This window comes from Heterodontus francisci, chromosome 8 (genome assembly GCF_036365525.1).
Source record: "Heterodontus francisci isolate sHetFra1 chromosome 8, sHetFra1.hap1, whole genome shotgun sequence".
NCBI lineage: Eukaryota > Metazoa > Chordata > Chondrichthyes > Heterodontiformes > Heterodontidae > Heterodontus > Heterodontus francisci.
This window is the reverse complement of record NC_090378.1, coordinates 93,361,095-93,383,620: the sequence shown is the minus strand read 5'-3', so window position 1 is coordinate 93,383,620 and position 22,526 is coordinate 93,361,095. Positions and strand designations below refer to the sequence as shown.

The following is a 22,526-nucleotide window of genomic DNA, read 5'->3' as shown; positions in this document are numbered from 1 at the left end:
AATTTGTGTAGCCATACTGACAACATCATGATTGAGATTGCAGTTGAAGAAAGCCATGCGTTGCTGAACTCCACAGGTTCCAGGTTTGAATCCTAGTTTGTGGCAGTTTAGCTGAACTCGGCTAAATGAGATGGCAGCAGCAGGTTACAATTGGCACCATTATCCCCATGCTGGGGTTGAAGGAGAAGCAATAATCAACCAAGGACCCAGCTCCTAATTGATATCGAGAAACTGTCTACACAGTATCCACCAGCAATCAGCTGTGGTGCCCCTACTGCAACATAACTCTGTAGGGCGCACATGAAGAATGGCCATTTGGGAGACGTACTGGCTGCAATTGCCACGCATAGAACTGTACCCCAGCAGGAATTGGCACCTTCCGGAGAAGTGGAAGAAGATTGAAAAGAAACAATATTAATGTGAGGGAAGGGCTGGAGTTGGTTGATGTAAAAAATCTGTATATTTAATGTGACTTCCTTGCAAGAGGAAAGGGAATTACAATCTCTCTCAGGAAAGGTAGTAAATAACCTTCATGTGACACAGTAAGCTTCTGCTTTGTCTTTGTTCACTGAGAGCCTTGTTGAAGGCATGCCATCACCACAGAAACGCAGCAGATAATTAGAGGATAGACAATCTCCTATTAAAAGCCTCTACTGTTCCAGCTCTAAAGGTATCCAGCAATCAGACCATTGAGTTAATCTCAAACTGTCTGTTAGTATTTCTCTCTGACGAGGAGAATTCCACTTGAGATATTTTTATCTGCTTCTTCATTTCCTCCTGCTTTTTATTTTCCTTTGTTGAGTAAGCCGGATTCCTGAGCTTGCTCTTCTAATACTGTACAGGCTGATAGTGTCTAACTTGCCACCAAAGAAAGCAAAGCGACTTAGATCAATATGCCTTATCTCCTAGCAGAAGAGTGGGTTAAGAATTCCTCTGGTCTCTATGTAGCAACATTGTAAAAAATACTTGAGATTCCCTCTTTTTACTTGAAATGTACAATTTCAGTAGAATTATAATTTCTTTGCAACCTTCATAGAAATACAATAAATCTTCCTGTTACCTTCCCACTCCACCAACGCCTCAATTTGTTAATAGAATAATACAACACAGAAGGAGATCATTCAGCCTATTGAGTCTGTGCTGGCTGTTTCGAAGAGCAATTCAGTTAGCCCCACTTGCCTGCTCTTTCCCCATATCCCTGCAATTTTTTTCTCCTCCAGATTTTTATCCAATTCCTTTTTGAAGGCCACTATTGAATCTGTATCTACCACCCTATCAGGCAGTACATTCCAAATCCTAACCACTCGTTGCATTAAAAAATGCTTTTCCTCCTGTTGCCCCAGATTCTTTTGCCAATTGTTATGACCAGGTGAGAGAGGTCTAGGGTTCCCTTTCAGCCTTCACCTGGTCTTACTGTAACAGGGTTTTATTTTTTTAAACACGCTTTCTAGTTCACCCTTTGTGAATCCGTGTTCACCACTTTCCAATTATAAGGTAAAGAAATGAGCACAAACCTTAGATTTAAAGAAGAAAGGTGAAATTTTATTAAACTTAAACTCTAATTTGGTTGACGCCTATGGATACACAACACGCCCATGCTAGCATCCTTACGTGATACATGCATGCAAATAGAGACAGAAAAGAGCAAAAGAAAAATTAAACTGGAAAGGTTTGAGGCAATATCTGAAGAGTAGTTATTACAGTTCTTTTGAGCTCACTGTAAAGTCCTTTTTTTGGTGGATCTCGCTTTTCGTTGGGGCACAGTATTATTTTTAAACCTTGCTCACTCTAGGAGACTTTTCTCTTTTGGGGTTCATGTGTCTTCAGTCAGTTTTTGGAGTTCTGTGGGAATGAAATGGGAGCAGGAAGACAGGAGAAGAGGCCTGCTTCAGTCCAGGAGCATTCTGCTTTCTCTGCAGACTCAGTTTAAACTTGCACAATTCAGCAAAAAAAAACCCAGACTGTCAAGTAGGTTAGTCATGTTACTAACTGGTTTGACCAAGTCTGTTTGTGAATTGTATTGGAGCAGGGGATAGCTCCTTTGTTCCCAAACACTGTCTGTTAATATGCAAAAATGACAACCCCTTGTCACAGGCCTTCTCCTCTTCCCAGCAACAATTTGAAATTTAATGTCCATGTGGCGAAATTAATATGCCTCGTTCTTGGCAGTTGGGGGCCTGCATGACACAGTCATCTTAAATTTGTGACCCCTGGTATTGGCCCTTTAGCAATTGGAAACAGTTTCTCTTAATTTAATCTATCCTTTATTTTTATTCGTTTTGTGGGATGTGGGCCAGCATTTATTGCCCATCTCCAATTTTGCCCTTGAACTTGCTAGGCCATTTCAGAGGGCAGTTAAGAGTCAACCACATTGCTGTGGGTCTGGAGTCACATGTAGGCCAGACCAGGTAAGGACAGCAGATTTCCTTTTCCAAAGGACATTAGTGAACCAGATGGGTTTTTTTTTACACCAATCGTCAATCATTAGACTAACTTTCTTTTTAAATTCTAGATTTATTAATTGAATTCAAATTTCACCATCAGCCATGGTGGGATTTGAACCCATGTCCCCAGAGCATTAGCCTGGGCTCTGGATTACCACTATGCCACTGCCTCCCCATATAAAGTACTTGATGATTTTAAACACCTCTATGAAATTATCTCTTAGCTTTCCCTCCAGTCTATCCACATAACTGTAATCCCTCATGACTGGAACCATTCTAGTAAATATCTTCTGCACCTCCTCTGGAGCTGTTGCGTTCTTCCTTAAGTGTGGTGCCCAGAATTGGGGATCAAACCCACCTGGTCTTGCGGCCTGCTCTGGAGTGTTCCCTGTCAATCAAGCTGGCATTCCAGGCAGGGAACATAGTGGAGTTAAAACTGCACAGCAAACAGGGAAAACCCAGACTTCTGGATTTCCTTTCTGAAACTCCCCTGCTCTTCCACCGCCACCCCCCTCACCCCACCCAGGCTTATATAACCCACCCCTGTTAGTATCCAGGCCAATGTCACTAACAAACACTCAGATATATGGATTATTTATTTAGAAGCTCAATACAGTGGATGCTGGAAATCTGAAATAAAAACCAAGTGCTGGAAATACTCGGGTCAGACAGCATCAGTGGAAAGACAAATGGAGTTAACGTTTCAGGTCACTGACCTTTCGTCAGCTCTCACCAGTTGAGTATTTCCATAAATTATTTATTTACCACTTGGGTTCATTAATAAATATAGTGGACATTGGTCTGTGACTCATTTCCAGTAATTTGATTAACAGCTCTCGATACTCCAAAGGTTGTGGCAAGAACTAAATATCTGCCGGTAGATGTCACTAGTTGCTCTGTTGTGGAGTGTTTTCAAAGTGTGCAGCAGATTCTTTGTGCTGATTTGAAATATAAAACCCTTTGGCTTGATATCTTGTGCCCATTGCAAGACCAGGCGATGTAGGACACAACAGGTGACCACGACACAGGCGACTCAATGGGGTTGGTGATTAAGGAGTCCCCAAGATTTATCTGGACACCTGAATCACTCTTTCAGCATCGTGTCAGTGCGACTCAGTTCGTTGCACACTCGCCTCTGAATCAGAAGATGTGGGTCAAGTCACACTCTGTAACTTGAGCACAAAAATCTAGGCTGACACTCCAATGAAGTACTGAGGGAGTGTTGCACTGTCGAAGGTGCCATCGTAGGAACATAGGAGCAGGAGTAGGCCATTCATCCCATCGAGCCTGCTCCGCCATTCAGTATGAACATGGCTGATCATCTACTTCAATGCCTTTTTCCCCACACTATCCCCATATCCCTTTATGTCATTTGTATTTAGAAATCTGTCAATCTCTGCTTTAAACATACTCAATGACTGAGCTTCCACAGCCCTCTGGGGTAGAGAATTCCAAAGATTCACAACCCTCTGAGTAAAGAAATTTCTCCTCATCGTGGTCCTAAGTGGCTTCCCCCTTATTTTGAAATTGTGTTCCCTGGTTCTAGACTCCCCAACCAGAGGAAACATCTTGCCTGCATCTACTCTGTGTATCCCTTTAAGTATTTTGTAAGTTTCAATGAGATCACCTCTCCTTCTTCGAAACACCAGAAAATACAGGCCCAATTTCCCCAATCTCTCTTTATAGTACATCCCGGAAACAAGTCTGGTGAACCTTTGTTGCACTCCCTCTATGGCAATAATATCCTTCCTAAGGTAAAGGGACCAAAACTGCACACAGTACTCCAGGTGCGGTCTAACCAAGGTTCTGTACAATTGAAGCGAGACTTTGCTACTTCAAATCCTCTTGTGATAAAGACTAACATGCCATTAGCCTTCCTTATTGCTTGCTGCATCTGCATGTTAGCTTTCAGTGACTTATTGACGAGGGCACCCAGGTCGCTTTGTAGATACAAAGTGATTATTGACGACGCAGCCGGCAGCTGACGTCATCAGAGACTGCGCCAATCTAAGCACATGCGCAGATTGGCTCCTTCTTTCTGCGCATGCACTGCGTTCCGCAGTACCAGGACTGATTGGGGCATGTGCAGATGACATAATGCAGGCAGAAAGCCAGGGGCGAGGGAAGTGGGGAGAGGGCGGCCGAAGACCTTGGTGGGGGCGGGTACGCTTTCCTTCTCCCTCCCGCCCGCTCCTGCACCCGCCCCCCCACCCCGCTCACTACACCCACCTCGCTTGCTCCCCCCCTGCTCACTTCCCCCACGCCCCCCCCCCCCACCCCCCCACGTTTGCTTACTCCCCTCCCCGCACGCTCGCCATTGTGTGCTGCCATGTGTTTAGGTTGCCTTCGTATGATTATTTGAGCAGCGCCATCTATAGTCCTGGCAGCTGCTTTATGTCACAGACTGTGACATTTTAGTGGCGCAGGCTGCATTTGAGCATGTGCCACTGCAGTGCCACCTTGTGGTTTCATTGTCAGCGAACACAGCCTTGTAGATATACACTTTCTAATCTCTTACCATTTAAGAAATACTCTGCACATCTATTCCTCCTACCAAAGTGGATAACCTCACATTTTTCCAAATTATATTCCATCTGCCATGTTCTTGCCCACTCACCAAGTCCATACAAATCCCCTTGAAGCTGCTTTGCATCTTACTCACAACACACATTCCCACCTAGTTTTGGCCTTTTGGGTAAGAAGTTAAACTGTCTGCCCTGCCAGGTAGACATAAAAGATCCCATGGCACTATTGCAAAGAAGAGCAGAGGAGTTATACCCGGTGTCCTGGCCAATATTTATCCCTCAATATCACAAAAACATTATCTGGTCATTATCACATTGTTGTTTGTGAGAGCTTGCTGTGTGCAAATTGGCTGCTGTGTCTCCTGCATTACAACAATGACTCCACTTCAAAAATACTTTGTTGGCTAGGAAGCACTTTGAGACATCCGGTGGTCGTGAAAGGTGTTATTTAAATGCGAGTGTTTTTCCCTATTACTCTTGAGCAAGCTCCTGGTAATCAATGCTGGGTCCATAGAAATTATCTGGAAGGTTGGGTCAATTTGTTTGCAGGTAAACCTCCTCCCATATGATGCTCTGACAGGACCTGGTGCAGCTCTGGCATGCTCCCACACTGCTGCCCCCTTTCTTACTGCTCTGGCCATAATTGGTAGCTGCCTTTGTCCCAGCAAACATCTAACACGTGGTAATGATTTGCGGGCAAACTATGGACCAGGGTGGATGGGGTGCAAAAATGAGTCTGTTCAATCACTGTTTTCAGCTTTGTTTCTATTGCTGTGACAAAATAGGTTAAAAAATACTGTAATTGTTTCCCTGTGAACATATTCAAATGAAGCATTTTGCCTTAATGCCTGTTTGGACTCCTCAGCCTCTTAAGTTAATAGCACGTGCTTGTGTGCAGTTCTGCTTGTTTCATTAGACCCCTGTAGTTTCACAGTGTCACTTAACATTCGTCCTAATCCTGTTCTTAAGATGTAATAGACGTCCTATGGGCAAATACTTCTTGGAGCGGAGCCTGTAAATGCCAATATGCAATGTCTTTTGTCCCACTGCCTACAACGGGTCAAGTCAAAGGGTGTTTTTGAGGGTTATTAAATTTTCCCCTGGACTTAACATGTGTAATGTGTGTGATGCCAATTCAATCCCAATATGTGAAATATCGCAACATAGGTTTCAACTATTGGACTGCTGATTGGCAGAGTGCGCCAGTCTGCTGTGCAGTTCGTAATGGCAGGTGGTCAGGTCCATTTAACAAATATTCCCGGTACCACACAGGCAGCCTGGAGACCAATCCGGCTGAGAGCGGAGTGGAGCGGAGCGGAGCAAAACCAAACCAAACCCAGGGTGCCAGTGGCCTGCATTATTCTGGAGTCTGAGGAGCATTGCTGATCCTCCGGGGGTCACACAACTATAATTTAAGTTCCGAAGAAGGGTCACTGACCCGAAACGTTAACTCTGCTTCTCTTTCCACAGATGCTGCCAGACCTGCTGAGTGGTTCCAGCATTTCTTGTTTTTATTTCATAATTTAAGACTTACCTGGAAGAGCCTCTTCTGTTCTGCTGGGTTTTACTTGAGTGGGACATCCACAGTGGACTTTCCACCCAGTGGGCAGTTAAAATGGTAACTGGGTCCTATGTACATCATGGGACCCTGATCTGCAAAGAATAACCATATGCCCACCTGATGCAGCCACTCTGGAGCGGGAGAAAGGGGTGGCAAGTCTAGCACCTCCACTTTATCTCTGCTGCTGCCTGTTTCTGCACAGTGAAGGGATTCAAATCAAACCCTACATTTCTGACGAAGCTCACATCCCATACCTGTTCCCATCAGACACTTAAACGCACACGCACACCTTGTGCATTTCTGAACGTGTGTGCATGCACTGATCGACATGAATTTATATACACATTTGGACATTTCAGTGTAAAAGCTGCTGCATAAAGTACTAACTAGAGAGGAGAATTGCACCATATGTTCTCCAAATTGAAAGCATAGTGGACGCAAAATGATTTTTCAGTTTAATCGGCCACTTTGGAATTTAGTTATGATTACAGATTACAGAAAACCTGTTGTCATTCACACTACCGGAGCAATGCCTTTTAGATAATCTTGGGAATCTATTTTGAAGCCAATCAGAATTTAAAGCAATTCAATATTGTAATTTTAAAATGTTTCAAGTTATTTTAAACACTTCAGGCGTGGCCCAATGGACACTGACAACCCAATTATTTTGTGGATCGTTGGAAAAGAACTTGGTGTTTCTGAGGGGAATAAAATCAGGTTCTTCAAAAGAATTAATTTGATAGGATAGACATGAATATTTTGTGATATCGGACTAATAAAAGGAAATGATAATTTTCCAAAATGAATAGAGCTTGATATTTGAGTGCATTCTATCAGTCTGCAGCAGCTGGGCTTTTCTGTACCTTTCTAGCAACTTCTTCTAAAAGCATATTCTTTATTTTTGTGTGAAGTCATATTATTTCTTTTGGCCTTTGAGGATTTGTTTTAACCTATTGGCTTTGAACAAGTGGAAAAGTGAAAACATTCCAGGGACAACAAAACAATCACATCCTCCTGAGATTGGCAAAAAAAGCAAATTACTACAGGTACTGGAAATCTGAAATTAAAACAGAAAACTGCTGGATACACTCAGCAGGTCAGACAGTATCAGTACAAAACGAAACGTAGGATTAATGATTCAGGCCGATGACCTTTCGTCAGAACTCTTGAGATTGGTTTAAGTCCCCAGAACACAAGGTGCATCAACAGTCATGCAGCGTTTTCTGCTGCCTGGAGCACAGTTCCTCAATAATATATGAGGACTGAAACTATTGCATGGCATTTAACAACTGGTGCTACTTTGGCTCATGTCCCTGGTCTCAATTGTTTACAAAGTAAGCCTCTGAGGATGCTGACGATCTGTTTTACTCACCGTGATATGAGACTTGATGTAGTCTGCAATCAACCTAACTAGGTTTCTTTACACTCATTCCTCACAGGATATTTTATGTGTCACATGACTCCCAAGACCTCAAGATCTTCAGTTACATTGCCAGGGATGGTTCCAGCAACGTTTTCAGATGCAACGTCTTCAAATCTAAAAAGAAGGTAACAGTTTACAGAATCTTGCATACTTTAGAACTTGCATATGATTACATAGAATGGGCAGCACAGAAACAGGCCATTAGGCCCAACTGATCCCTGCTGGTGTTCATGTTGCATTCAAGCCTCCTTCACCCTACTACTTCTAACACTATCAACATAACCTTCTATTCCTTTCTCCCTCATGTGTTTATCCAGTTTCCCTTTCAATCATAGAATTGTGCAATAGCTACACCGCAGAAGAGGCCACTCAGCCCATCGTGTCTGTGCTGGCTTTCTGCAAGAACATCTTGCCTGGTTCCACCCCTTCACCTATTCCCTGTAGTCCTGCAAATTTTTTCTGTTCAGATCATTGTCCAATTCTCTTTTGAAGGCCTCAATTGAATCCGCCTTCACCACACACTCAGACAGTGCATTCCAGATCCTAACCACTTGCTGCATAAAAAGGTTTCACCTTATGTCGTCGTTGCTTCTTTTGCCCATCATCTTAAATCAGTGTCCTCTGGTTCTGGAACCTTCTGCCAGTGGGAACAGTTTCTCCCTATCTATTCTGTCCAGACACTCATGAGTTTGAATACCTTTCCTCTTAATCTTCTCTTCCCTGGGAGAACAGTCCCAGCTTCTCCAATCTATCCACATAATTGAAATTTCTCATCCCTGGAACCATTCTCGTGAATCTTTTTTGCACCCTCTCTAATGTCTTCACATTCTTTCTAAAGTGTGATGTCCAGAACTGGACACAATACTCCGGTTGAGGCCCAACTAGTGTTTTATACAGGTTATCATAACTTCCTTGTTCTTGTACTCTATGCCCCTATTTATAAAGCTCAGGATCCCCTATGCTTTATTAACCAAAATTCTCTACCTGGCCTGCAACCTTTAATAATTTATGCTCTTATACCCCCTGCACCCCTTTTCGAGCTGTGCCCTTTGTTTTATATTGCCTCTCCTCATTCTTTTTACCAAAATGAATCATTTCACACTTCTCTGCATTAAATTTTATCTGGCACTTGTCCGCCCATTCCACCAACCTGTCTGCATCCTCTTGAAGTTTATCACTATCCTCTTTACAGTTGACATCACTTCCAATTTTGTATCATCTGCAAATTTTGAAATTGTGCCATGTACACCCAAGTCTATGTCATAAATATATAATCCAGAAAAGCAGGGGTCCTAACGCCAATCCTGGGAAACTCCACTGTATTCCTTCCTCCAGTCTGAAAAACAACGTTTCCCAACTACCCTCTGTTTCCTGTCACTGTCAATTTCAAATCTGTGCTGCTTATTCCATGGGCTCTAACTTTGCTGACAAGCCTGTTATGTGATACTTTATCAAAGACATCTATGGTATTCATCTCAATCATTCCATATGGTAGCAAGTTCCACATTCTCACCACTCTCTAGGTAAAGAGTTTTCTCCTGAATTCCCTTTTGGATTTATTAGAGATTATCTAGTTTTTATGGTCCCTAGTTGTGATCTTCCCCACAAGTGTTAACATCCTCTCTGTCTACCTATCAAATGCTTTCATAATCTTAAATGCCTCCATCAGGTCACTCTTCAGTCTTCTCAGTTCTGTTAAATCGTACCTTTCCTTTTCCATTTTTATGGTGTATTTTAACTTTATAACCCCACATCTGTTTTTCTCCCCTTCCTCGTCTCTTTGGGACCTGGACCTTCTGTATCTCTGAGGCACTGCACGTGTCCAGCTCCCAGATCACTGTCAATGTCAGTCTCGCTTAGCTACAAGAGACATGCCAAGTTCAGCCCAGAAAAAGCTCTCCATATTTTTCAACTACTTTTTCCTTCCCCCCATTCTGTCTCCTCCTGCTCCTTGAGGAGTCGTCCCCGGCCTCCACTCGGTGGCCCAGATTGAGAACACAATACAGCAGGGAGATCGAACCTGTAACATTGTGCTGCCAGAATTTCAATGTATTTTCTGAGTGCATTTCCCTTTTCCTTTCTGCACAAAAGGATCCGGCAGGAACTCAGGAAAGTTGCAGTGCCAGCCTCCTCTAAACAACAGTCACTCATTACAATAACGACGGCATCATGGCATCACATGATGAGGTGAGGGTACTGCCCTTGACATCAAGGCAGCATTTGACTGAGTATGGCATCAAGGAGCCCTAGGAAAATTCAAGTCAATGGGAATGAAAGGGAAAACTCTCCACTGGTTGGAGTCATACCTAGCACAAAGAAAGATGGTTGTGGTTGTTGGAGGCCAATCAACTCAGTCTCAGGGCATCACTGCAGGAGTTTCTCAGGGCAGTGTCCTAGACCAAACCATCTTCAGCTGCTTCCTCAATGACCTTCCATCCATCAAAAGGTCAGAAATCAGGATGTTCGCTGATGATTGCACAGTGTTCAGTCCCATTTGTAACTTCTTAAATAATGAAGCAGTCTGTGTCCATATGCAGCAAGACATGGACAACATTCAGGCTTGGGCTGATTAGTAGCAAGTAACATTCACACTGCACAAGTGCCAGGCAATGATGATCTCCAAGAAGAGAGGATCTAGCCATCTCCCCATGACATTCAATGGAGTTACATGTGCAATGGATAAATGAGAACCAGTGGATGTATTGTACTTAGATTTCCAGAAGGCATTTGATAAGGTGCGACATCAAAGGTATTGCAGAAAATAAAAGCTCATGGTGTAGGGGGTAACATATTGGCATGGATAGAAGATTGGCTAGTTAACAGTAAACAGAGAGTAGGCATAAATGGATCATTTTCTGGTTGGCAAGATGTAACGAGTGGTGTGCCACATGGATCTGTTCTGGGGGCTCAACTTTTTAGAATTTATATAAATAAATTAGATGAAGGGACTGAAGGTATCGTTGCTAAATTTGCTGATGATACAAAGATAGGTAGGAAAGTAACTTGTGAAGAGGACATAAGGGGGCTGGCTTGAAATGGATATAGATAGGTTAAGTGAGGGCGCAAAGACCTGGCAAATGGAGTTTAATGTGGGAAAGTGTCCAGTTTGGCAAGAAGAATAAAAAAGAAGCATATTATCTCAATGGTGAGATTGCAGAGCTCGGAGATGCAGAGGGATCTGGATGTCCTAGTGCATGAATCGCAAAAGGTTAGTATGCAGGTACAGCACGTAATTATGAAAGCTAATAGAATGCTATTGTTTATCGCGAGGGGAATTGAATACAAAAGTAGGGAGGTTATGCTTCAGCTATACAGGGCATTGATGAGACCACATCTGGAGCACTGTGTACAGTACTGGTCTCCTTATTTGAGGAAGGATGTAAATGCATTGGAGGTAGTACAGGGAAGGTTTACTAGACTAATACTTGGAATGGGTGGGCTGTCTTATGAGGAAAGATTGGACAGACTAGGCTTGTATCCGCTGGAATTTAGAAGAATAAGAGGCGACTTGATTGAAACATATAAGATCTGAGGGGTCTTGACAGGATGGATGTGGAAAGGATGTTTCCCTTTGTGGGAGAATCTAGAACTAGGGGTCACTGTTTAAAAATAAGGGGCCGTGCAATTAAGACAGATGAGGAGAATTTTTTTCTCTGAGCATCATGAGTCTTTGGAACTCTCTTCCTCAAAAGGCAGTGGAAGCAGAATCTTTGAATATTTTTAAAGCAGAGGTAGATAAATTCTTGATAAGCAAGGGGGTGAAAGGTTATCGGTGGTAGGTGGAAATGTAGAGTAAGCAGTTCAGCCATGAACTTACTGAATGGCGGAGCAGGCCCGAAGGGCTGAGTGGCCTACTCCTGCTCCTAATTCGTATGTTTGTATTACCCCACCGTCAACATCCTGGGGGTTACCATTGACCAGAAACTGAACTGGAGCAGCCACCGTCAGAGGCTAGGAATCCTGTGGCGAGTAACTCACCCCCTGACTCCCTAAAGCCTGTCCACCATCAATAAAGCACAAGTCAGGAGTGTGATGGAATAATCCCCAGTTGCCTGAATGGGTGCAGCTCCAACAACACTTGAGAAGTTCGACATCACCTTAAATGTTCACTCCCTCAACCACCACTGCACAGTAGCCACAATATGTACCATATACAAGATACACTGCAGCATTTTGCCAAGCCTCCTTCGACAGCACCTTCCAAACCTGTGACCTCTACAAACTGGAAGAATAAGGGCAACAGACATATTGGAACACCACCACCTGCAAGTTACACTCCAAGTCACAAGCCATCCTAACTTGTAACTATATTGCCGTTCTTTCACTGTCACTGGGTCAAAATTCTAGATCGCCCTACCTAACAAACTCTGTTGGTGTACCTACACCCCAAGGACTTGCAGTGGTTCAAGAAGGCAGTTCACCAACACCTTCTCTAGGGCAATTGGGCAATTTTACTGGCCTGGCCAGCAAAGCTTGCATCCCAAGTATGAACAAAAAAGCACTATCTGTGCAGCAAGTTAGTTAGTAGCTGAAAATGGGAAGTCTGCCAACCTCAAAACATTACTGTGGAGTTTTCCTGGTATAAAATGGAATGTTTTTGGTGTGAACATCTAACTTCTGAAGTCTTTTTCTGTTCAATGTTTGCTTTTTCTTTCTAAGCATTTTTGTGATAATGGTGCTTTTGGAATGGTCCAAAAGAAAAATCTATCTAACTGTAACCAACTCGTGTAGATCAGTATTCCTTTTTGATTTGTTGGAGTCATTTATATCTTGTATTGTGCCAGATGTCATCCCAGCAATGCTACTATGGGAGCTTAGGCCTTTTCAAGCTATGAACAAGGTCTCCTCAGTTCTCAGAGAGCCCTTCAAGCTTTCAAAGGTCAAGCAACATTTTGCAGAATCCGAGTACAACCCGCTTCTTTAATATCTCTTAACTTGGTTCTCCGAGAAGAATGGAACATTCTTTAAAAGAAGGACTTCTTTAAAAAAAAAAATTCACCTGTGTGTTTTAGTTTCTGTGTATAGATGCTGTATGGTGGTGGTAGTGGATTGGATAAATAGAATTTACAGGGATTAAGACAGAAAATCCAGTAAAGATTCACCAGGCCAGGCAGCACACTTGCAGAGAGAAATGTAGGGTTCATATTGCAGGCCAGTGGCGTTCATAGACCTGAAAAGTTAACCCTTGCTTTCCTCTCTTCACAGGCCTGCTGCGTGTTTTCAGCAGTTTTTGTTTTCATTCCAGATTTCCAGAATCTGCAGTATTTCCTTTTTGGTATCCAAGTTTACTGCATTTGGTTTAGGGTTGCTGTGTATGGGTACTGCTTATAAATAAGGTATGCTAGGCAAAACCCAATTCATCATGTAACTCATAAAAATACACCTAAGAGAGAATGGGGAGAAGGAAGAAAAGTTAGGTGGAAATGTTTGAAGAGTCTCCTTATAATTGCAAGAGATATTTAGATTTAAACCTCAATTCAACCCCAAAAACCAGTCCATTCAAACTTCAAGGCGAAGGGACAGCTTGACAATACTGGACCAGTTCCTGAACATCACTGCATGTTTTCTATAAAATCTTGTGTTTCTGAAGATTTTAGTTAACACTGACTGGATCTCCTATAGTATTGTTCATGGGTCCAGATTACAGCTGTGATAGGTAACTGCCAATAAGGTCTGCCCCTTTAAGACCTATGGGAAAGATTTTTTTTTAAATTTGTTTGTGGGATGTGGGCATCGTTGGCTCGGCCAGCATTTATTGCCCATCCCTAATTGCCCTTGAACTGAGAGGCTTACTAGGCCATTTCAGAGGGTAGTTGAGAGTCAGCCACATTGCTGTGGGCCAGGTAAGGGCATTAGTGATCCAGCTGGTTTTACAACAATTGACTGGTTTCATGGTCACCATTAGATTTTAATTCCAGATTTATTAATTGAATTCAACTTTCACCATTTGCCATGGTGGGATTTGAACCCATGTCCCCAGAGCATTAGCCTGGGTTCTGGATTACTCATCTAGTGACATTACCACTACGCCACTACCTCCCCTGGTCTGAACAGCTCAGTCAGATAGTAAAGTGTGGGTATTGAAAGTTTATGGTATTTGCCGGCTGCTTGAGGAATCGGGGCCAGGGCCACCATGGTGGCTCCATCTTCAGGGAAGCCCAGGAATGAATTGTGGCTCCAAAATCCGGCAAGGCTCAGTAACAGGAGGTACAGTAGCTCCAAGCTTGGAGGAGACCCATGAATAGACTCAGGAGGAAGTGTAAAAAATGAAGAGGAAAGCAAAGAGGCAGGTAGTAGTGGCGGGGCAATGTATCATTGAATGAGGGATAGAAGAATGCATTCCAAGTCTAGGGAAGATGACCCAAGGACTGAAAAATTAAGGGGTGCAGTTTTGATTTTTGACCCATTTTGCAGCTGGATTGGAGAGCAAGACCAACAGCAAGCTCATAAATCAGCACCTTTCCATTGTATCTCTTACCTGGCACCAGGAAGACAATGTACAATTTATGGCTCGTGGTTATGACGATAGAAGTTTTGTATCCTTCATTTTAATTTAAGGTTCATCGTTGGAGAAATTGGAACCGTTTTCCTTGGAGAAGAGAAGGTTGAGAGGAGATTTGATAGAGGTGTTAAAAAATCATGAGGGGTCTGGACAGAGTAGATAGAGAGAAACTGTTCCTATTGGTGGAAGGTTAGAGAACAAAAGGGCACAAATTTATGGTAATTGGCAAAAGAAGCAATTGAGACGTGGGGGGAAAACTATTTTATGCAGTGGGTGGTTAGGATCTGGAATGCACTACCTGACAGTGTGGTGGAGGCAGGTTCAATCAAGGCATTCAAGAGGGAATTGGATTGTTATAGGAAAAAGAATCATCTGCAGAGCTACGGGGAGTGGCACTATGTAAATTGCTCTTTTGGAGAGCCAGCACAGACACGATGGGCTGAATGGCCGCCTTCTGTGCTGTAACAATTCTGCGATATGGCATCTGGAGAATAGCTTAATACACAATAGGTTGGTGAATGTGGGCACTCTTACCTGTTTCTGATGTCTTTGAACTGCTGTGTCTCCACTTCTGCTTCTTTCTTCCCTCCTGCTTCTCTCCCCTTAAATCTTTTTGCTTCTCTCTGTCTCCTTTCCTTTCAGGTGGGTGGCATGGTATGGAGGGGAATGCAATCACCAAGCTGCATTGAGGGGTCGGGAGTGGAGTTATCAAGAAAATACAAAATTTGGTTTCATTCCCTTCCCCACCCCCTCCCTCCCATCACATCCCCATCCCTTCTTCATTCCACTGCCCATTGCCCTCCCTCTCATCACTATCTCTACCTCATCCTGTTGAACTAACTACTCAGCCCCTCTATTCTCTCCTCCCCTCCAGTCACCTCACCCTTAACCCTCCATCCAATCCACTACACGCCCATTTGTCCACTGAAGCCAATAGAAATATAATGGGGACAGAGGTAAAACAGAATATCACCCGTTTTATACTACCCCACAAAGTCAAGATGTACCTCCCCACTCTTCACAATCAACAATTTGGCACTTGTCCATTTGCACTGTGTTGACTTGCTGATTAGCTGTGTAGAAACTGTAATAACATGAATATGACCGAAACTGATTGTATTGACCTTCCAAATCCATATTTGTTCTAGCTGCTCGAAATGTACTGTGCACTGCCCAAGGTGGTGGTCTGGAAATGGAGCTCTCTGCCATTTTTTCCAGTGTTATGTCATAACCGCTCAAGACAAAGCCCCCAATCAAAATATATGATTCTGATTGCGGTGGGAGCAACGCACTGTCAATTCAGTCCCGTCACTCCACAGATCGCCTAAGATATCACTTTAAACTTTCCAAATGAAAGATAGCCTCAGTCAAATTGAAGCATCTATTAATGCCCCACCCACCCCCCAAAATGATGCGAACCAAACCAGGTATCTTTAGATCAACCAATTAACTTTATTAGAAAAAACTAAATTCTTAAACACTACTAAGATTAAGAACAACATTTAAAAATAGAAAAATATAGAGTCCTTGATGATTTACACTTCCTGATGCACAGTCCTCTGATTCAAAGTCCGCTCACAATCTTCCAGGGTCTTATGAGGAAAGGAAAACAGTCCAACATCCGAAGCTTCAAATTCCTTTCTTCCAGTGATGACCACAGCAGATGAACAACTCGCAACCAGTTTCAAAATAATCAATCTGGCTTTAGAATTTTGAGAGATTAACAATAGTCTCAGTTTAAATTAACAGAGATCTCTGTTCAGTTCATGCTGGCCCAGCTGTGTCTGTCTGTTGCTGATGCACCTTCTGAAGCTGGCTGGTCCTCCCTCTCTCTATGGTTGTATCCAGGGGCAACCAATATTCACCTTTACTGAGTAACTCCTGAGGCTTGCTTGTTCTTAAAGTAGTACTGGTCCTTTGCTGTCTTAAACACACACCGCATATTTCCCCCAAAAAGCAGTATCCTGACACCAGAATGACAGCTGGAACTGAGGACATCTGGGATTCAGTGCTACAATTTGTATTGGCGCCGCCTTCTAACTTCCTGGTTGGATAAGTTCAACACCTTAGAGCAGTAGCTAAAGCAACTGTACATCTCCGTGGGTAGGTGCATGAGAGATGACTCAACATGTAATTGCCTGTTCGTACACAATGATCTTCCAGCTTGTTCTGAATCACATTGCATCCAGTTTTGTGCTGTGATTGTGCCAGCAGTATTTTTAACAATAAGGGAATAAATTACCGATAGCTACTCATGCACTCAAATCGGCGTGGGACAGCCGGTGGCGGCAGGTAAGTTCATTTGCATTGTAATGTGGCTCATTTCAATATTTTAATGAAGGCCCCGCTGTCAAGCGGCGGTGTGGGGGGGGGGTGGTGGGGAAGGCGGCGTGGTGGGCTGCACCGAGGCCTTGCCGCAGCTGCTAATATCCGGTAGGGCCTTCTCGGCATTGTGGGTCATGGCGGGCATGTTCCTGCTAGCATTTTACGGGCCTCCCCGCCACAACCCACAGCTTTGAGGGGCAATAAAATTCAGCCCCCTGACTCAGATGAAATTGCTACCCACAAGTTCAGGTAATGACACTTCAATCCTATTTTGGAAATGTGTGGGAAGTTGCCCAATGGAACGACGTGGATCATTTAGAAAGGAATGGTTGCAAATTGTGTCACAACTAGCTGATCTCTTGGAGATATCGCTGCCCTCTTCAGTTACTACAGTGCCTGAGTACTCTGACAGATAATGGGTATGGACTCCTGTATAACGCAGCAAAACTTTCCTCTCACTGTGGGAAGTATAAATTTATTAGAATAGTAACCCAGTACAACAGTAAAGCTTTTACTTATGTGAAAACTGGACAAATTCTAATTGAATTAGTCAGTTAAGATTGATGGCAGAAAGTAGTAATCTGCATACAAATAGTCTATTTGACCTAAAGATTTATCCCACAGAGGGGATGTTCCAACTTTGGTGACCTTTTAATAATTTAAAATGTCACATTTCAGGAAAGGTTTTCTCCGCCTTATCCCACCTCAAGGCTCTGAGCAGATGCTTCAATAGAATAATTAATTCTGATTGGCTGGCCAGCATACATTAAAAAGTAACAGGATTATGCAAATAACAAATTCAGAATGCTTAAAAAAATTGGAAAGAGAAAGCAAAAACAGCTGTCAAAGGAGCTGAAGTATTTATCCTAAAAATATTTCAAGGTGAACCATCTTTAAGTATAAAGTGGTGATAGGACCCACCGTCCAATATAAGGCTTTTAAGCTGATTGAAGTATTCCACCATCTTGCTGTGTTTTTGCTGACAGTTCTGTCCTCCAATACAGCATACAGCCTATTCAGTCATACCCTGCATTCACATCCTGAGGTGTCTCACTGACAGATGTTGAAATACCCCCAGATTTCTTAGCTTTTGCAAACCATTAAATGTTGGAGCTTTCCCTCCTTATGCTGAAGCCATCAAAATTCCCCACCCCGCACCCCCCCCCCCCCCCCCAATTCACCAGTCCTTCCATCACCTTTATTTCAGATTTATCTTTTTGTTATTTCTCAAACTTAATCATTTTTGTTGATTGATGTGGATTATGTGCCAAATGGGAATATACTTGAGGTATCAGAACTGGAAAAACATGTTGGGCTTTTAGTGATCCATCAACAAAATTTTCACAGACTGGGAACGAAGCAAGGAGAATGTTGGGATGCTTGGCATGGAATATAATATATAAATTTAGAGAGGTCATTTTAAAACCAGATTTAGCCCTAGTGCGACCCCACCTTTTTTTTTATTCATTCTCAGGATGTGGGCATGTCTGGCAAGTCCAGTATTTATTTCCCATCCCTAATTGCCCTTCAGCCTGAATTCTTGAACCGCTGCAATCCATATGGTGAAGGCGCTCCCACAGTGCTGTTCGGTAGGGAGTTCCAGCATTTGGACCCAGCGACGATGAAGGAAGGCAGATGTATTTCTATGTCAGGACGGTGTGTACATAAGGGAATGATGTATGAAGAAAGACCCTTTGTCTTTTCTCTTGAAAAGAAAAGTCTGAGAGGGGATATGATAGAAATGTTTAAAATTATGGAAGGTTTGGACAAATTGGATCCAAGTATGCTTTTCTGTGGTGTATAGGATTTAACCACAAGGGGTTCATATTTACAAATGGCTGCATTTGGTGATGCCACAACTGCAGAGGGCACACTCCCATATGTGAGCTGGTAAGAAACCCACTATTTAATAACATATTCTGCACAGTTTGTGGCTCTGTAATTGAGTAATTCCTCATAATTGATCAACTCTGGCATCTGATTACTGCTTGATTGTCTTAAGATTTACTTTCCGCCCAGGCTGATTTAAAAACAGAGGTAAACCTGAACTTCCCTCAGCACTAATATCATATATCTGACCGATGGGGAAAACTGCACATACGCAGCAATTGTGCACATGTACAAAGTCACTTCCAAATTGGCATCAGGTTTACAAATTAAAGACTACAAAAGAAAATAGGAAATGCAGGAGGAGCTTTTTTTACTAACAGGGTGGTAAACTATGGAACTGATTATCAACATGCTCGTTGGAACATGAAACCTTAATAGCTTTCAAGAAAATAGTTAATGGATTCAGATATATTCAAAATGTACCAAGGAATATTATGGATAGGTGGGCTAGATGGGCCAAAGGTTTTCTGCCTGAAACTATTACGACATTGTGCCCACTCTGTTCAATTATAGTTGAAATACTGCCTGATCCTGTAGATATTGTCTTTTTAAAAAAACAGTTCCTAAGTATATAATGCTACTTGCTTTGAGGATCTGTGCTATCATCAATGCTGATTTGATGAGACATTTCACACAACTTCAGAAAGAATAACTAAAACTTACTGCTCTCAGTCTTTGAAGAACCTTGAAGCATTTAGGTGAAACCACCAGAAAAAGTGGAGACAGACCTAAACACATTTGTGAAGAGCAGACAACTTCTTTTATAAGCTACCTGTTCCAATTCTGTATAATATTCCCCAAAGATTTAAAAAAATCTTTAAACACATTGTACAACTTGGGGTACAATTGTACTGCTGCTTTCATGCCAATGTGAAGCAATTTTGCGTGTGCATTAGTGTTACAGGGATAGTATATCTTGAGTAATAATGTCACTCAGGAGTGCACTGAAGCCCAAGGTGCCCGATCACCTCCAGGAGATAGTCTGAAAATAAACAGCTGTAGTTTAACTCTGTCCAACAGAGCTGGAATGCACTGGCTGAAAAAACAGCAGAAGCAGGTTCAGTAGTAACTTTCGAAAGGGAGTTGGGTAAATAACATGAGGGGGAATGTTTTTGCAGGACAGTGGGAAAAGAGCAGGGGAATGGCACTAATTGGATAGTTCTATCAACGAGCCAGCACAGGCACGATGGGCTGAATAGCTGCCTTGTGTGTTGTATGATTCTAAAGCTGGTTTTAAAACTCTGCAGATGCTGCATCTTTTTGAGAATTTTGTGGAAGTGTTTTGGAATTGTAATTTTAGGAGCAAATTGCTGCTGTTGCAACGTTCTCATAGCATGAAAATGGATTTTGCTTTGAGGAATCCAAATATGTGTGCGCCGTGCTCCTGTATCACTGAACTCCATTGCAGTCACAGTATGTTGGTTTGACAATATAACTTGGATCTGCCTCCCAAGGAGTGCAGTCAGCAGATACCAATTTGTGACCTCGCGCAGACCTTGCATTTTTCAAAAGCTCACTCTAAAGCTTTTAATTTATTTCAGGAATGTTGTGCACTTTTATCAATAACCTGTGCTTTGAAAGTACTCGGAGTTGGGTTGCCAACTCTGGTTGAATGTATTCCTGGAGGTTTCATCACATGTCCTGCCCCAAGCTCCTGCCATTGGCCACCCAGTACCTCCGTCCTCAGACACACTGTATTCACACAGCCAATTGGAATGCGAAAAGACTCTCCATTATCCAATTGGTTGATGCTTGTCTTGTCAAGCCAAATGCCCTTTTTCCCATCTCCAATATTTTTGAAACTAACAACAGAAACATTCAAGGAATGAGATGGAAAATTTTTTTTTTTGGAATGTCACTGGAATTTTCTCCAGAGTTGCTCACAGCCATGTCCTGAAAATTAATCTTCAGTTCCTGCAGACTCCAGGCCAGTCCTAGAGAGTTGATGAACTGAACTGAGAGCATTGCTGGCTGTGCTGCCAGACCTGCTGAGTACTTCCAGTATTTCCTGTTTTTATTTCAGATTTCCAACATCTGCAGTATTTTGCTTTTGTAATGATGATATTGCTCATCCCGCCCTCAACCATCTCAGGTATCACCTGCTCTCCAAAATCCTTTTAAAATCTTGCGACCAGAAGCCCATGTTATATCAGATGTGCAGAAAGCCCCTTTGTTCAGTCTGAATCAGAGAGGAGCTTCAACTGAGAGAGGAATTCTGTCTCCTATTTACTGACTGAATTGGCTCCTGGGTCATCAAGGTGAAAGCCATAACTGAATTAGTTGCAATTGAAGCCCACACATTACCTTGTGCTTCTATCTGCAAGGATTCCCGTTGCCGATGGCATTGCAGAATGTGTTCAGGGAGGGTTGTAATTCCAGACCTGATGTCCGAATTTATCCAGCCATGGGCAGCTCAGTAAGACTGATCATCATATGAATAGCTTAGTTTTCAACGTTTGGCATGTTGGAGTTGTCACTATGCAGTTGAGCTTATGGGGAGGTAACAAATTGAAATGGTTCGAATTTGGCTGCAGTTCAATACAAAGTTTTTCCCTTATCCATAAAGTACACGCAATGGCTGTCACAGAGCATGCAGCTTCTACTTCTACAATTACATTTTCTTTATTTCAAACTGCTCAGCAGTTTTCTGTTTTAAGCTGCAGTGTTATCTATTAACTTAGCTGGTATTTAAAGCATTCATGACATTTGGTAACTATTGGACCCCACCTAATATAGTGGCATTCTTTTCAAACTGTGAGTAACATAAATAAATTGTATTGCATTACTTACTGTTATTAAATTGAACAGCCTTCCTAATGGACTGGTAAATCATGGAGCAAACATTTCTTTGGCATTCATTAGGAAGAAATGGATGGATGCCACAGCTAGCTAAAGCAACTAATTCAGTTATTTGCTTTCACCTTGATGACCCGGGAGTCAATTCAGTCAGTAAATAGGAGACCAAATCCCCCTCTCAGTTGAAGCTCCTCTCTGATTCAGACTGAGCATCAAACCACAACATAGGGGTTTTTGGCATATCTGATGTAACATGTGTGCAGTTTTGGTCTCAGTTAAGGAAGGATGTAACTGCGTTGGAGGCAGTTCAGAGGAGATTTACTAGATTGATACCTGGAATGAGCGGGTTATCTTATGAGGAAAGGTTGGACAGACTGGGCTTGTTTTCACTGGAGTTCAGAAGAGTGAGGGGAGACTTGATTGAAGTATATAAGATCCTGAATGATCTTGATAAGGTGGATGTGGAAAGGATGTTTCCTCTTGTGGGTGAGTCAAGAACTAGGGGGCACTGTTTTAAAATTAGGGGTCACCCTTTTAGGACTGAGATGAGGAGCAATATTTTCTCCTGAGAGTTGTGCGACCTAGGAACTCTCTGTCTCAGAAGGTGGTGGAGGCAGGAACATTGAATATTTTTAAGGCAGAGTTAGATAGATTCTTGTTAGGCAAGGAAATCAAAGGTTATCGGGGGTAGATGGGATTGTGGAATTTGAAACACAGACAGATCAGCCATGATCTTATTGAATGGCACAGCAGGCTCGAGGGGCCGAGTGGCCTACTTTTGCTCCTAGTTCGTATGAGCTTCTGGTCGCAGGAGTTTGGAGAGCAGGTGATTCCTGAGATGGTTGAGAGTGGGATGAGCAATATCATAAAGGCAAAATACTGCAGTTGCAGGAAATCTGAAATAAAAACAGCAAATACTGGAAGTATTCAAGACTGGCAGCGCCTATGAGGAATAGAGTTAACGTTTCAGATCGATGACCTTTCACCAGAACAATATTATGATGGAGGAAAGAAATATTTTAGCAAAGTAGGGGAAAGCTAAAGGAAGAGAAAGAGCCCG

The 22,526-nt window shown here is 42.7% G+C and overlaps 1 protein-coding gene across 9 annotated transcripts in view; it reads left to right on the top strand.

The window, feature by feature from the left end:
* nos1apa (nitric oxide synthase 1 (neuronal) adaptor protein a) overlaps window positions 1-22,526 on the top strand; it is a 442,663-nt gene that overhangs the window by 256,897 nt on the left and 163,240 nt on the right. For all 9 annotated transcript variants that reach the window (XM_068037734.1, XM_068037735.1, XM_068037736.1 and 6 more), the window contains one exon: window positions 7,970-8,078. In XM_068037734.1, the coding sequence (XP_067893835.1) occupies window positions 7,970-8,078 (109 nt within the window). The remainder of the gene's footprint in view (window positions 1-7,969; window positions 8,079-22,526) is intronic.